The following is a 13,424-nucleotide window of genomic DNA, read 5'->3' as shown; positions in this document are numbered from 1 at the left end:
ACGCCGGCCGGCTACTAAGCTCGCCGCCTTTGCCATCCCGGCAAGTAAACATGGCGGATAGTTGGTGAATGAATTTTCCACTTGATCTATTCGAAAGACATCACTAAGCCCAGGATATTTGAAAGGGTGGAGAATTTTCAAAATGACTGCTGTCATCCTTGGACCAAAAATCCTTTCAAGAACTCGTGTTCAAGGCAGTTAAGAATCGTAGACGCAGTGGCTATGTTGATTGCCAGCAGGTCAGATCGATTGACCGAAATCTGCTTTTCTCCAAACTAAAGTTACTCATTTTGAGACGATTATGACAACTGTGGATGAAGTCAGCAGCGATAAAACAAAGGTACCGGATGAATTTATTTTTCGTAGTGTTTTGCTTGTTTGTTTTACTGCCGAACTCTATAAGTAAACTGATTCACAATCGATGTAAGCTTGCATGTAGGCTTCTTATTAACACTATACGGCTGCATACGTGTATGCAAACGAAGAATTGGGTCCCTGTTTTTATGTTTTAGTCCGTATTTTTTGTTGTTCAGCTCTGAAATTATACTAAAACAATTATTCGCCTCAGGCTCAGTGAATATTGTCGAATAATTGTTAAATATAACACGTTAATTTCGCGGCCAGGGTAAGTGTCCGTTTAATAGAGGGTGTCCTCTTAATTGGGGTCCGCTTAACGACGGTGCCTACTTTTGTTAGTGCGCACACGTTCCGCGCATCACGCAAGGCATTGTTTAAGCGCTACGCGCGCGCTGGGTTGACATTGACGCAATCAACTTCGCCACCAAGTACACGACTAAAATGAAGCAAAATTTTCCTACTGTGACCACATCAAGTTTAATGTACCTGTGCTTAAACCAGGAATACCAGAATAGCAGCATATCGCTAACCACTAACTGTTAACGTCTTCCAGCTGAAAAACTAGCTGTTATCTGTCGAAAATTATACTGAAATCCAACTGTAAACATGTACCTGCAGATGGCGTAGTGCGCGCGCAAAACAAGTGCGAGATACGCAAATGTTTTACTTACTGGGGAGGTGACAGGAAAAAATGTAACGGGCACCGTAAAAGTTTTCAAAAAAGATGAATAACTTTATAAAACGCGTGGTTGCCCATACATTTTATGTTATGAAATGGAAGTGGTGAGCCTATTCAACACGTGATTAGTTTCTGGTTGTGAGCAAAAGGAATTTAGACTGTATTTTAGCTGAACCAGAGGAAGGCTGTCGGAGACGCCAAAAGCGCTGTTGCAACGATTTTGTTATTGAAAACATACCAAAAATGGTTTTTATGTTACCATTTACCATGCAGTTTTAAGATCTTTATAAATGTGTTTGCTTTTCTGTATGTAGAGGCAGCTTGTAAGGAAATCTGTGAAGAAATATGCTTTCCTACTTTTTCAGAAAAATGCTGATGTCAGCATTTTTGCTGAGATTCAAGGCTAATTATCTCGAAAAAATGCGTGGCTATTCCCATTTTTCTTTGTGTACCCCAATAGCCCTTGCAAAGATCTACTTTTTCCGCGTGGTCATAACCTGGCGCAAAAACCTCTGTATTTAGTAGGCACCGTCCTCAATAGAGGTTTCACTGTATCTTTGTTACCACCCAATTCAGATCATGTGATGATTCATTTGGGAGATTACAATTGTTCTGTTTGTGCAAAGTCCCAGGCAATCGGTTACGTGTGGCAAATTCCACGGAATCATCACGTGGTCTGCATTGGGTAGCGACAAGGATGTAAGCGCGTTAGCTGAATCCGTTTATTCGCGAGTTGGCGCAAAAAAGAACAAGCGATTAGCATTCGAATTTCTTTGAGTTCAACAAGATTTCAGACTTTCAACAAATGTGTCGCTAGTCAGAGTTCTTTAAAAAAATTTTTTCGTGTAGGTCAGTCTTCTTTTGATATTACGCCTAATATGATATTTTCTTTGTCATTTCGTTAGGAGGATACGGTAGAAACATCTATCTTGACAGCACAGTTGACAAGATACCTTAAAAGGAAATCAATTCCACTGTCCAGGTTAGTGAAAGAAGAAGTTGGACGTAAATCGGCATAAAATTGAAGCCAATCAACTTTGATGAATATGGCAAAGAACACACGAGGGAAGGCACACGAATGCAAGCATTGTGGCCAGTTGATTGACCAGTTGTCAGCTTACAAGGAGCATGAAGGAACTCAAACAGGAGAGAAGCCGTATACATGCATACATTGTGATAAGCGCTTTAGCTACTCATCAACTTGCGAGCGAGATGAACGACCTTCTACAGGAGTGAAGCCATATAAATGCAAGTATTGTAAAAAGTGCTTTAGCCAATCATCAGATTGCAAAAAACATGAACGAACTCACACAGGAGTGAAGCCGTATTCATGCAAGCATTGTGACATGTGCTTTAAGCAATCATCAAATTGCAGGCTACACGAACGAACTCACACAGGAGTGAAACCATATAAATGCAAGCATTGTAACAAGGGCTTTAGCCAATCATCACATTGCACGAAGCATGAACTAACTCATACAGGAGCGAAGCCATATACATGCAAGCATTGTAGCAAGAGCTTTAACCAATCATCAAATTGCAGGCAACATGAACGAACTCACACAGGAGAGAAGCTGTATACATGCAAGTATTGTAACAAGAGCTTTAACCAATCATCAAATTGCAAGCAACATGAACGAACTCACACAGGAGAGAAGCTGTATACATGCAAGCATTGTAACAAGAGCTTTAACCAATCATCAAATTGCAAGCAACATGAGCGAACTCACACAGGAGAGAAGCTGTATACATGCAAGCATTGTAACAAGAGCTTTAACCAATCATCAAATTGCAAGCAACATGAACGAACTCACACAGGAGAGAAGCTGTATACATGCAAGCATTGTAACAAGAGCTTTAACCAATCACCACATTGCAAGCAACATGAACGAACTCACACAGGAGAGAAGCCGTATACATGCAAGCATTGTAAAAAGTGTTTTAGCTCCCTTTCAAATTGTAAGGAACACGAACGAATTCATACAGGAGAGAAGCCGTATAGATGCAAGCACTGTAATAAGTGCTTTACAAAGTCATCTACTTGCAAGCGACATGAAGAAATACATGCAATACACAATTCTTCAGTGAAAACGAAAACAGTAGGATCAGTATCTAAATCTAAGAATTAATCTTCAGGGGCTATCAACAAATCACGGTGTCAAAAATCCCGGTATGCCAAGTTGAAAGCCTCACCTGTTGGATTTGTCAGGAGGAACTTAGTAGCGAGACATGGCTCATCAACATTACGATGATCATATGAGATAAAAACGACGCGTGTGTAAACCGTATCATTCTTTAGCCAATTTTTTATTTTGGCTTGATTTATTCTCCTCGTTGTAGATTCATTAGGACACAATTTGTGTTGTTAACGTTAGCGTTCGAGGAAAGTCAATTACAGTCAATCCTCCCGTAAGCGACCACCCAAAATGTCAAGCCAGGGTGGTCGCCTACGGGAGGTGGTCGTTTACAAGAGCTTAAACCAAATTTGGTCAAAATTTTGCTTCATTAGCATATGGTAACTGCAGAGATTTACCCCATCTTTTAAATGTTTGTTCATGTGAAAAGTCAATTTCGAGAAAACATCTGCTACTTCCCGTTGAGGAATTTCCGTCTCTTGTACTACCAGAAATGGAATAATATTACAACACCATTTAATCCAATTTCCGCTCTATTATCTGTCAAGTGGTCTCTCACGGGAGATTAAGGTGGCTGAACACAGTTTTTGATACCTGTGTTTCATTCACCTTTTCTCTAAAACCCTTGATCTCTCGGTCGTCAAAAATGGCCACAAGCTAGTTAACAACACAAACTTTTGGTTTTTTGATGGTTAAGCTGACGTATGTGCCGTTGCCATGGCAACATGAATAAATATAAACAGCCTTTTAAAATCGGTTTTGTTTATTTGCAGAAAATCTGGTCATTAGATTTTCTTTATAATTTGCATGCAACAAGTTTGTAACGATTCTCACAAGTTAACACCATTTTGCTAGTAATTTAACGGAGAGATTTTTAATTATCCCTTGTTGAAGGTTCACTGGAATATCTGGAATTTCCTTTGTTAAAGTTCAATTATTTTCAATACTCCAGTTACTTATTTCCTGAAGTATTTTCGTGCCAAATTTCGTGAAATTCTAATGAGTGGTTCTCGAGAAATAGGCGTATTTCCGAGAGTGCAATTTTCATTCAATCGCAATTTTTTGACTTACTACGCATGCGTTGCATTTACCTGGGTTCTTTCGGTAAGAAAGAAAAAGTTCAAAATTGCTGGGTTGTTTACATCGTTACCTTTTCTAACATATCTTTGTAATAAAAGACTAAAGCCATCAATACGTTGCGTTCAATTATAGAGAAAAATAGCACAGATACTGCGGGTGTTAAGTAAATAAAATGATCGCTCTATTGACGGCATGTTTGTTTTTTGCAATCCTCGTGCGCGCGCTGAATTGCATCAGCGAAAGCGCGCGCGAAAACTATGTTCGGCCACCTTAAAAGCAAAAGAAAATTTCAAGCTTTTAGCTCTAAGAGTGGTCGCGGTCGCTTACGAGAGGTGGTCACTTGCAAGAGGATCGAAATATAGAGATTTGACTTGGAAACTTTTGATATTTTGCAAAACTGGTCGCTGAGAAGAGGTGTTCGCTTTTTTTCTTTTTTTTTTTTTTTTTGGAGTGCCAAATTGAGCTAACAGTGTTGAAACTTGGAACTTCTCTTTACCTACAGCAAACCTGTATTGTACCTTTACGTAATGCTTTCAAGTTATAATAAGCTTTAATGCACAAAGCTAGATATAATGTGGTAGTCACTATACCATTGAATGTCTCACCTGTATTTTCTTAGTATACACATGAGCTATTAATTTTAAGTGGTTTTATTGTTAACACGACAGGTGCAAAACAGAATAAGGATGTGAGTACAGTCGAACCTCTCCACAACGGCCTCCTTGAGAACAGAGGAAAGTGGCCGTTGTAGAGAGGTGACCGTCATGAGGAGGTAGGAGTGTAATATGACACCTGTTGTTCAGGGGTACAACATTTGTTGCTTATGATTTTAGTATATATGAATCAAAATGTATCAATAAAAGAGAAACTTAACATAAACGGGGACCAACAGCTCGCGGCACTGATCAAGTTTGGTGACTATAATAAAAATATGGGTTTTCTATACACCCTTTGTCAGTCGTCGATTAACTGGCGGTTGTCGAGACGTTATTTGGCTGTTGCCGTTGTGGAGAGGTGGCCCTTGTAGAGAGGGCTCGACACATGTTTTGCGAGCAAATCAATCGTTGTGTTTCTTGGAAAAAAATTTCTTTTTTTGAACTTGGAAAATATTACTTTCCAAGTTGTAGTGGTGGAACGATTTTACTCCATCTCTCCTTAACTCCTTCTCTCCTTCACTCCTTCACTCCTTCACTCCTTCACTCCTTCACTCCTTCACTCCTTCACTCCTTCACTCCTTCACTCCTTCACTCCTTCACTCCTTCACTCCTTCACTCCTTCACTTCCCGTTAGATATTTGGAAACCCGGGGGGGGGGGGCCACTCCCATATAAAAAGGCAAGGGATGCTTGTCGGAAAATATGAATTTAACTCTTAAGGGAGACTAATGTGGACGTTGCTTGAACTTCATTAGACCCCTAAGCGCCTGTTTACAAGGAGGGAGGATTACTCTAGCACTCACACATCTCTTTTTTTCTTCGTCGTGTTTACAAGGCAGCTAGGCTTACCCGGGTAGGCGGGTTACCCTATCTGCGTGCTAGGGTTACCCAGGCAGGCGGGTTAACTTTTTCCCTTTTTTCAGACCCTTTGAGTGTAACCGCCCAATAAGTTGTCCCAGGTTGTAGGGTTACCCCACCTGTGACATTTTGCTTGTAAACCCGGGCTATCTTTTGCCCTCCAGCTAGGGTTAACCCGCTTGCTAGGGTAACCCTCCCTCCTTGTAACAGGCCCTAAAAGATATCACTTAAAACGGAAGAGGTTCGATGACTAGTCACTGTTCAAGAACGGATCCCGCGCGCACTTGTAGACCCAACTCACGTACTCGAGAGATCGGCAGAAATCAAGCCTGAAAATAGAAATTAAATGAGAGCGTTACTCGTTATTATTATTTCCTCGAGTACATCCTAAAGGATACTTTGTCAGCTAAAAATGGTGACGTTTCGTCATCAACGCCCTAAGTGAGACCAGAATCGTTGATTTGTACCCGAGACGACGAGCTTCCTCGACCTTTTCATATAGGAGTGTTCCCCAGGTTTCGAACATCAGCCGTCTAAGGCCGTTTTACAGTCGCTTGCAGCGTGTCAAGTTAGCTATTTTCGAGAGGTAGAAGGTATAACGATTTTTTTTTTCATTGTAAGGAAAATACTTATGGCTCTTCCTTAGCGATTTGATTCAGGGAAAGTCTTCGTGGTTTTTCCTTCTCAAACCTACGTGATATTGTGAGTTCGAAAGCAATCGTTATAACGGAATGATTAAAGGCTCCAGTCGGTTTTTTTTAACACAGGAAACGGAAAGACAAACGCTACCTTTCGGTAAATGGCTTCTTGACAGAAAAAGAAAAGACAATGAAGAAGAAAAGGAAAAATACGTGTGGACTAATGTGCGAGCCTATTTTTGCGAGCCACTGCGGCTTTTTCTTTTTCATTTTTTTTTTTTTTTTTTTTTATTGTCATTATCATTATCACTATCACTATCACTATCATTATCATTATCATTATCATCATCATCATTATTATTATTATTATTGTTTTTATTATCATTATCATTATCATTATCCTTATTATTATTATTATTTGAGTTTTTAATTTAACGTTAACGTTTTACCCAGTAAATGCTACACTTGGCGGAAGAAACAAAAGTTTTCGATGTTCTTTCATGTGTGAAATTCCGCGAAGTAATTTCCCCGTCAGTATTAAATTTAATTTCATCATGTTTCATCCAACGGATTCTGCAGGTAAGTTTATATTTTCATCTACGGATGAAATTTTGAGTTTCCCTCGTAAATTTTCGTATCAAAATGTTGATTATGTAAAATTAACTACTACTGTCCAAATATTAAACAGGAAAACGTTTAAGTGAGGCGAATTTTAGGTAATCAATATTACACTCTAGAGCATTACTGCGCCTTTCAATAACATGCGGACTCTAAGATTCAAAGCTCAACCGACAAATGCGCTTTTCGCTACCGTCAATCAAGTGTTCGGCGGCTCCTCCCAGCTACTGACTACTGCCGAGCGCGCGGTAGTCAAATCGTTGAGCACAGTTCAGACAACGAAACAGTGCTCGGCAGTAGTCGGAAGTTGGGAGGAGCCGCCGAAAAACGCATTTGTCGGTTGAGCGTTGAATTTTAGAGTCCACATGTTATTGAAAGGCGCAGTAATCAAGCACCGCCATGAAAGATTCATATATTTGTTTTTTTGCCTGACAGTTGTCCATTGTTTTCTTTTTTTCGGGAACCAGGTTCTTGAGGACGTTCGCGCTAAAATTTTCCAACATTGATTTTTTTTACCACTGTAAGATGATGAGTTAGTTATGTCAGAAATGTAAAAAAATAGGGGTCACCGCCTTCGGTTTGGAGAGAACATGCTCGGAACCGCCCTAAATCTGAAAAAAATCAGGCTTCGTTAGCGAACAAAGCCACAGTGTCTGTAAGCCCAAAAATATTGCAATTAGATATTTGAAGTGAAATTATCTCTGCCAAATATTGTTTAAGTGGACCTATTATGTAAATTTAGTCAACTGGTGAGGTTCCTCAAAGAACAAGTTCGCATTTAGCGATCATAACTTCACGCGCCTTGGAGCCGCAAAATGGCAGGATTAATTTAGACCTAATTAAAGACTGGCAAAAGTTTACCTCGTTTGCAGCTACCAAAATCTGGTAATTCAAAAGCAAGATGGGAAAAATGACCGTCCTAAAATATCTGTGTAATTGGTAGAATTAAATTTTTAAAAAGGAACTCTCCACCACTTCGCTTGCCATGCTACAGTGCACCAACACATGAAGACAGCGCGCGGGTGCTTTCCATTATGCCAAAGACTCCGGAAATTTCGGTCGAAAGTCAAATGGAAAGGTCCGTTTCGGTTCCTTCCGACCTAAATATTTCTGTAGGACCGGTCCGACCGAATTTGACGTTCCATTTTTGACAAACCGGTTCATTGCCGTACTTCTCTTCACTTACGTAGAGAATTCGGAAAAAGGAATAAAACATCGTGACAGCCATTACTCTTAGTTCAGCTCGGTTTGACCGTCGTTCCATTTTCCTCGGGTTCCACCTGGTCTCTGACCGGTCGGTATGGCATCAGTGGAAACACCCCGCGTGTAATAAATACCATATTAGGGCATTATGCTCGTTTTCTGTTGTTGTTGTTGTTTTTTGTTGGAATCTTTCGAGGCTCGCAAAAAGAGATTCGCGGCTCGCGGCTCGAGGCTCAGGCTCGGAGACTCGCAAAATAGCCTCGACTCCCCTAGGAAAAATAAACAGTAATCACCAATCAGACTCGAACTCTCAATGTCTTGCATGCTGAGCCAGCGCTTAATGTCCAAATAGTTCCTTAACGAATAATGCCTTCATAACACCCTTTCATAAATTATTTTGCAAGTTCAGTGGCTCACACGGCGCTTTGTTGAGCCACAAGTTTACTTCTGGCTGACTTCTGGCTATCAAGTAATTTTAGCCCGTGTTTTCACGAGAGATGTTTACCTTAGTTTTGTTTTAACTTTACTGAAGTGAAATTTTTAATCGTGTAAACATAGCAGCAAACCTCGGTAAATGGCGGTAAAATCAAAAGTAAGCCAACCTAAGTTTGCCTACAGTTGAACGCCTCATCAGGCATGGTTTAGCTCAGTAACCGACGGTAACCGAGGAAAAGCAGACGTCGCGATATCTTGGCAGCAAGAGTCACGCATGCAGCGCGTAAAGAAGAGAAAAATAGACAAAGATTCCTCCTAATAATGTAAGTAGGTTTCAAGTCAACGGGCAAAAAAGCTAAATAAACTCATGTTTAGGCAAAGAAATCCGCCCAGACTGCTGTTTCACGTTCATCATCAAGTGCCGTAAGCGTTTCCTTTCTGTTAGAAGCTCAGTAGCTTAGTAGTAGTGTACAGGCAGGCGCAACTAGAAGATGTACCACAAATAGAGAGGAAAAAACTCTTAATTGAGGTCTATGGAGAAGAAAAGCAAATTTTGGAATTGAAAGCGGCTCCGAATAAGAAGAAGTGCCGGTGAACATTTACGTAGCCCAGGCTCCATGGCAGATGCCGTTTCAGGTTTTTTGGCGGGAAGAGGCTCAGCGAGATATCAAAATTTCCATTTCACTATTCATCTACAAAACTTTACATTTGAGGAGTGTTTGGCTCGACATCACAGCAAGCAAATTGACAACGACCTGCGTTCGGCATCGGAGTTAAGTCAAATTTTATAATTTGCAGCACTTGCTTTCCGAGAAAACCTCAAACCGTCCGTTGTACGCGGCCTTCTTTAGTTAATTAGTTTCGTGTAAACAGCCCTTCAAATAACTGCGGTTTAGTTACGAAACCTCGATAAGCAGTAACCGTAGTCAACCTCTCTCGCGAAAACACGGCATAAAGTAAGTAACAACTTCTTTTTTTGTCTCACGAGTTTACCTGTGACTCAATTCTGGCCATAGTAAGTAAGTAAGTAAGTAACCAATCCCCCCTCCCCCTCCCCTCTTCCGTTCCCCACTCTCCTCCCAGCCCTGGACACCCTGGGTAGAATATTATCTAGGTCGTAGAGAGCATGGACTCGAGTGTAATCAGTCTATTTTAATATGGCGGCCACTGTTGGATTGCTGTTGAAGTCGTTGTAGCTGGTTTTCAAGGTAAGAGAGTCTATAAGAATGCTTTTTTAATGTCTAGCTAAGCTATAGATTTATGAAGGAGAATGAAAACAAAATTGTGTCTGTGTTTTGCAATGCAGAATACGGTAGACAGTAGTTCGTGAACTTACGGGGTGGACATTTTGGCGCATTCTGTTGAAATCGCTTTTTCCACGAGTTTAGGGATTAAAACTAGACGTTTTGAAAAACACAGAAGTAGATCAGATGATGGAGCGTCCTTGGTATTGACTATTAAATACATTGACTAAATGTTTTGAAATGTTTTTAATTCCTTCTACTGGTTTGTCACGTTGTATTCTGAACAAATTACCAGCGTTTACAGTATAGTGGGAAGTAAAGTAACTGACCACTTTTCTCTGGTAATTTTATTGTTGTATATTCTGACAACGACAACGATATGTGTGGGGTTGATGTAGTGTCACATAAACTATCTAAATAACTGCTCAAATTGTAGCACTAATGTTGAGTGATAATTCTGTTGTTGTTGTTGTTGTTGTTGTTGTTCAACATTTAGTATCAGTTGTGACTCAGTAGTGTGCTTGCTATGAATAACTTACTTTGAGATTATGGTGTTGGTCAGTGTAAGTCAATGAAGACTATGGACTGCAGACTGCAGACTGCAGACTGCGCACTTTTTAATCTATTATTATATCTTGTTATTTGCATTATCGAGTGTTAATCATAAACAGGGCTATTCAGGCCAATCGCAGTGAAAGACTGCACCCCAGTTAGCCTGAATATCACTCTGGTTTGCCTGAATATCACTCAGACTAGCCTGAATAATGCTTCGGGTAGCCTGTTTACAGTTATCTCTCACTTTTTTTTTGTGACAGAACAGACTAATTTTTTGCTTATACCTGGTCATGGTTGTTTGATCTACAATGAACGACAAAAGTGCTGAGACTAAAGCATGGAATCGGAAATCCAGAATCTGGAGTCCAGAAACTGCAAACCAAAACCTGGAACCTGGAATTCATGAATTGAGACTAACAACAGAAAAAATTCACTTCAGCAGTGCTCACGAAATAGATAAAGGAAAAAAAGTAATGTTATTGTTGTTCTTCGTTTTCTGTGCTTTACATTAACCACAAACTGCATGTTGTGTATTATTGTAAAAACATAACTAGTTTTGAACAACCCCTCAGCTATACATGTGGCCTGGTTGTGCAAAAGGTGGATAATGCATTCCATTGGATTAGTCATTATCCAGTGAGGATAGTTTCAGGTGGAAACAGTTAGCCATCCTTTGATGACCTCTGATCAACCTGGCCCGGACAAGAGCGTGGTTCTTGCCAAGCTCACATTGTACAAAAGAGACTGATGAGTAGCAGAAAAGTCACAGCATTGACCTAAAAGCAATTTTTGCATGTGAAGAATCTTTTAACGTGACAACCCAAAAACATAGAAACCAGCTTCGGGAAATCCATAATTCACAAACAAAAGAAAACAAGAGCTTCAAATTTTCAAATTATATTGTGTAGATTTTGCCTGTTAAAAAAGGCCAATAGAAAAGGACCTCAAACTTCACCTCTTTTGAAACATGGGTTCCCCGCTTGTTGAAATTTGTGCACCATTATTTTCAGTGAAGGCTATGGTTATGGAAATCTTAACTAACATGCATCACAATTTGATTCTGATCACCCTGAGAACGACTGACGTAAGCTTTCTGGTAATTGGCATTTTGTTTAAGTGATCTACAATTTGTGGGAGGTATACTTTGGCCTACATGTCTAGTAGATACTGAACAAGTTAGCAATGTCATAGAAAACCGAGTTTCCATCAGTGGCAGCAGGCTGTAACTTGACAGTCGCGCCTCTCACTTTAGGTATGCAAGGGTTAACTTGGCTCTTCTAAGAAAAGTTTGTTTTTCTAAACATGCAAGATTAATTCCAGAGCAACACTATTTATCACACTGATAGTGTTACAAATCACCACCAGATATTCTTATCCACCTTCATATTAAGATAATTTCAAGAAACGGTTGCACACTTACTTCCGTGTCCTCCTCATTTGTGAATGGATCGGATCATGTGTTGTTTAAAGATGCCTAAAGAATGCAGGAAAAACATTGCACGCAAACATCTCTTTGATGTCAGTGCTGTGAGAATAGCTTGTTTCTTTTGTGCTTCTTATCAGTCTTCTCGGAGTAGTTTGATCTAGACAAGAACCGCCCTTCTGCCAAGTGCCAGGTTCAATTGTATCTTCTCTAAAAATCACTAACTCTGACTAGATAGTGATTTACCCTGTGACAGTGGATCCATCCTTTTGAACAAAGGGGGTCAGGCCCGGGTTGTGTGGAGGTTGGATAATGCTATCCACCAGATAAATCGCTATCCAGTGATAAGTATTAAGAAAACAAACCATGCTATCTGGTGGATAGTGATTTATCTGATGGATAGTGATTTATCTGGTGGATAGTGATTTATCTGGTGGATAGCGTTATCCACTTTTTGAATAACCCGGGTCAGGTGTATAGCTAGATGTTGTTTAAAACCAGTCATGTTTTTTTATTATTATTATTTTTTATTTTTTTTACAATTACAGTTTGTGGTTGAGGTTGGAAGAAAAGAAAAAACAATGACAACAATATTTATTTCTTTAGTGGATATTGCTGAAGTGAATTATTTCTGTCGATGTTGTCAATATCAACAAATTGCACCCATTGGTTTCTGGACTCCATGATATAAGGTTGCAGTGCTGAGACACTTGCAGTAAAACTCTATTTTTGAGCATCTTGGAAGCATTGCCTGCCCCTTCTTCTTTCCCCCGCCCCCACTCTCCAAATTGTGTTGATTTTTCTATTTCCAAGACTGTACAGATCACAAAACCCACACAACATTGAACTGGGAGGCTGTGGGAATAAGAGAATTGATGCTAGATGCAAATAAAAAATTATAGCATGAGAGGTTAAATATTGAAGTGTCCTAACTACTTTTTTCACCCATTATAAGTAATATAATAGAGACATTTATGGGTTAAACGTAAACTTAAAGAACAGTTAAAATTTCACATTGTGAAATAATTGCACCCATTGGAGGAAAGTAATCTTAATAGAGATTAGATTCTTGCAGTTAAAATGCAGTGAAAAGAGCTGAACGAACGTAAGGAAACAATTTGCCTAACTCCAATAACATCAATAATTAATGTACTAAATATAAGTCCAGCTTTCAGCTGCCAATCAAACAACCAATCAAGTCATTTTCCAAACATTCTGAGAAAAATCACCTGACCTTGAGCACAATAAGCCACGTTCGATATATATCAATATTCAAACATGGCTCTGAGGCTTTCAGGACAAACTTCTACCGTATGGCACTGAATTTTTGCGGGTTCTAATTTTTACAACTCTTCCGATTTTTGTGGTTTATTTCCATGATGCATAAAAAAATGTTCTCGCAAATAGATATTCTTGCAAAAATTTTCTCTGCAAAAGTTTAATACTCTACTGGCGAAATTATAAATACAAACATAATAAGTAGAATCTTATTGCTGTCATCAGCCACATAAAAGCATGATGCAGTTGTGATAGGGTGACACTGG

General features: G+C 39.6%; 2 protein-coding genes across 3 annotated transcripts in view; both read left to right on the top strand.

Annotated features, from left to right (window-relative positions):
* LOC145498069 (uncharacterized) overlaps positions 1 to 6,714 on the top strand; it is a 215,076-nt gene extending 208,362 nt beyond the window's left edge. For both annotated transcript variants that reach the window (XM_081477950.1, XM_081477949.1), the window contains one exon: positions 1,942 to 6,714. In XM_081477950.1, coding sequence (XP_081334076.1) covers positions 2,077 to 3,165 — 1,089 coding nt within the window. In that variant the 5' untranslated portion in view covers positions 1,942 to 2,076 and the 3' untranslated portion in view covers positions 3,166 to 6,714. The remainder of the gene's footprint in view (positions 1 to 1,941) is intronic.
* A 3,095-nt stretch (positions 6,715 to 9,809) lies between these two features.
* Positions 9,810 to 13,424, top strand: part of LOC145498070 (uncharacterized) — a 12,213-nt gene continuing 8,598 nt past the window's right edge. Inside the window, exon 1 of the mRNA XM_081477951.1 lies at positions 9,810 to 9,866. The gene's annotated coding sequence lies outside the window, so the exon portion shown is untranslated. The remainder of the gene's footprint in view (positions 9,867 to 13,424) is intronic.

Source organism: Orbicella franksi, chromosome 9, assembly GCF_964199315.1.
Source record: "Orbicella franksi chromosome 9, jaOrbFran1.1, whole genome shotgun sequence".
In the NCBI taxonomy this organism is placed as follows: domain Eukaryota; kingdom Metazoa; phylum Cnidaria; class Anthozoa; order Scleractinia; family Merulinidae; genus Orbicella; species Orbicella franksi.
This window is presented reverse-complemented; position numbering and strand designations above follow the sequence as displayed.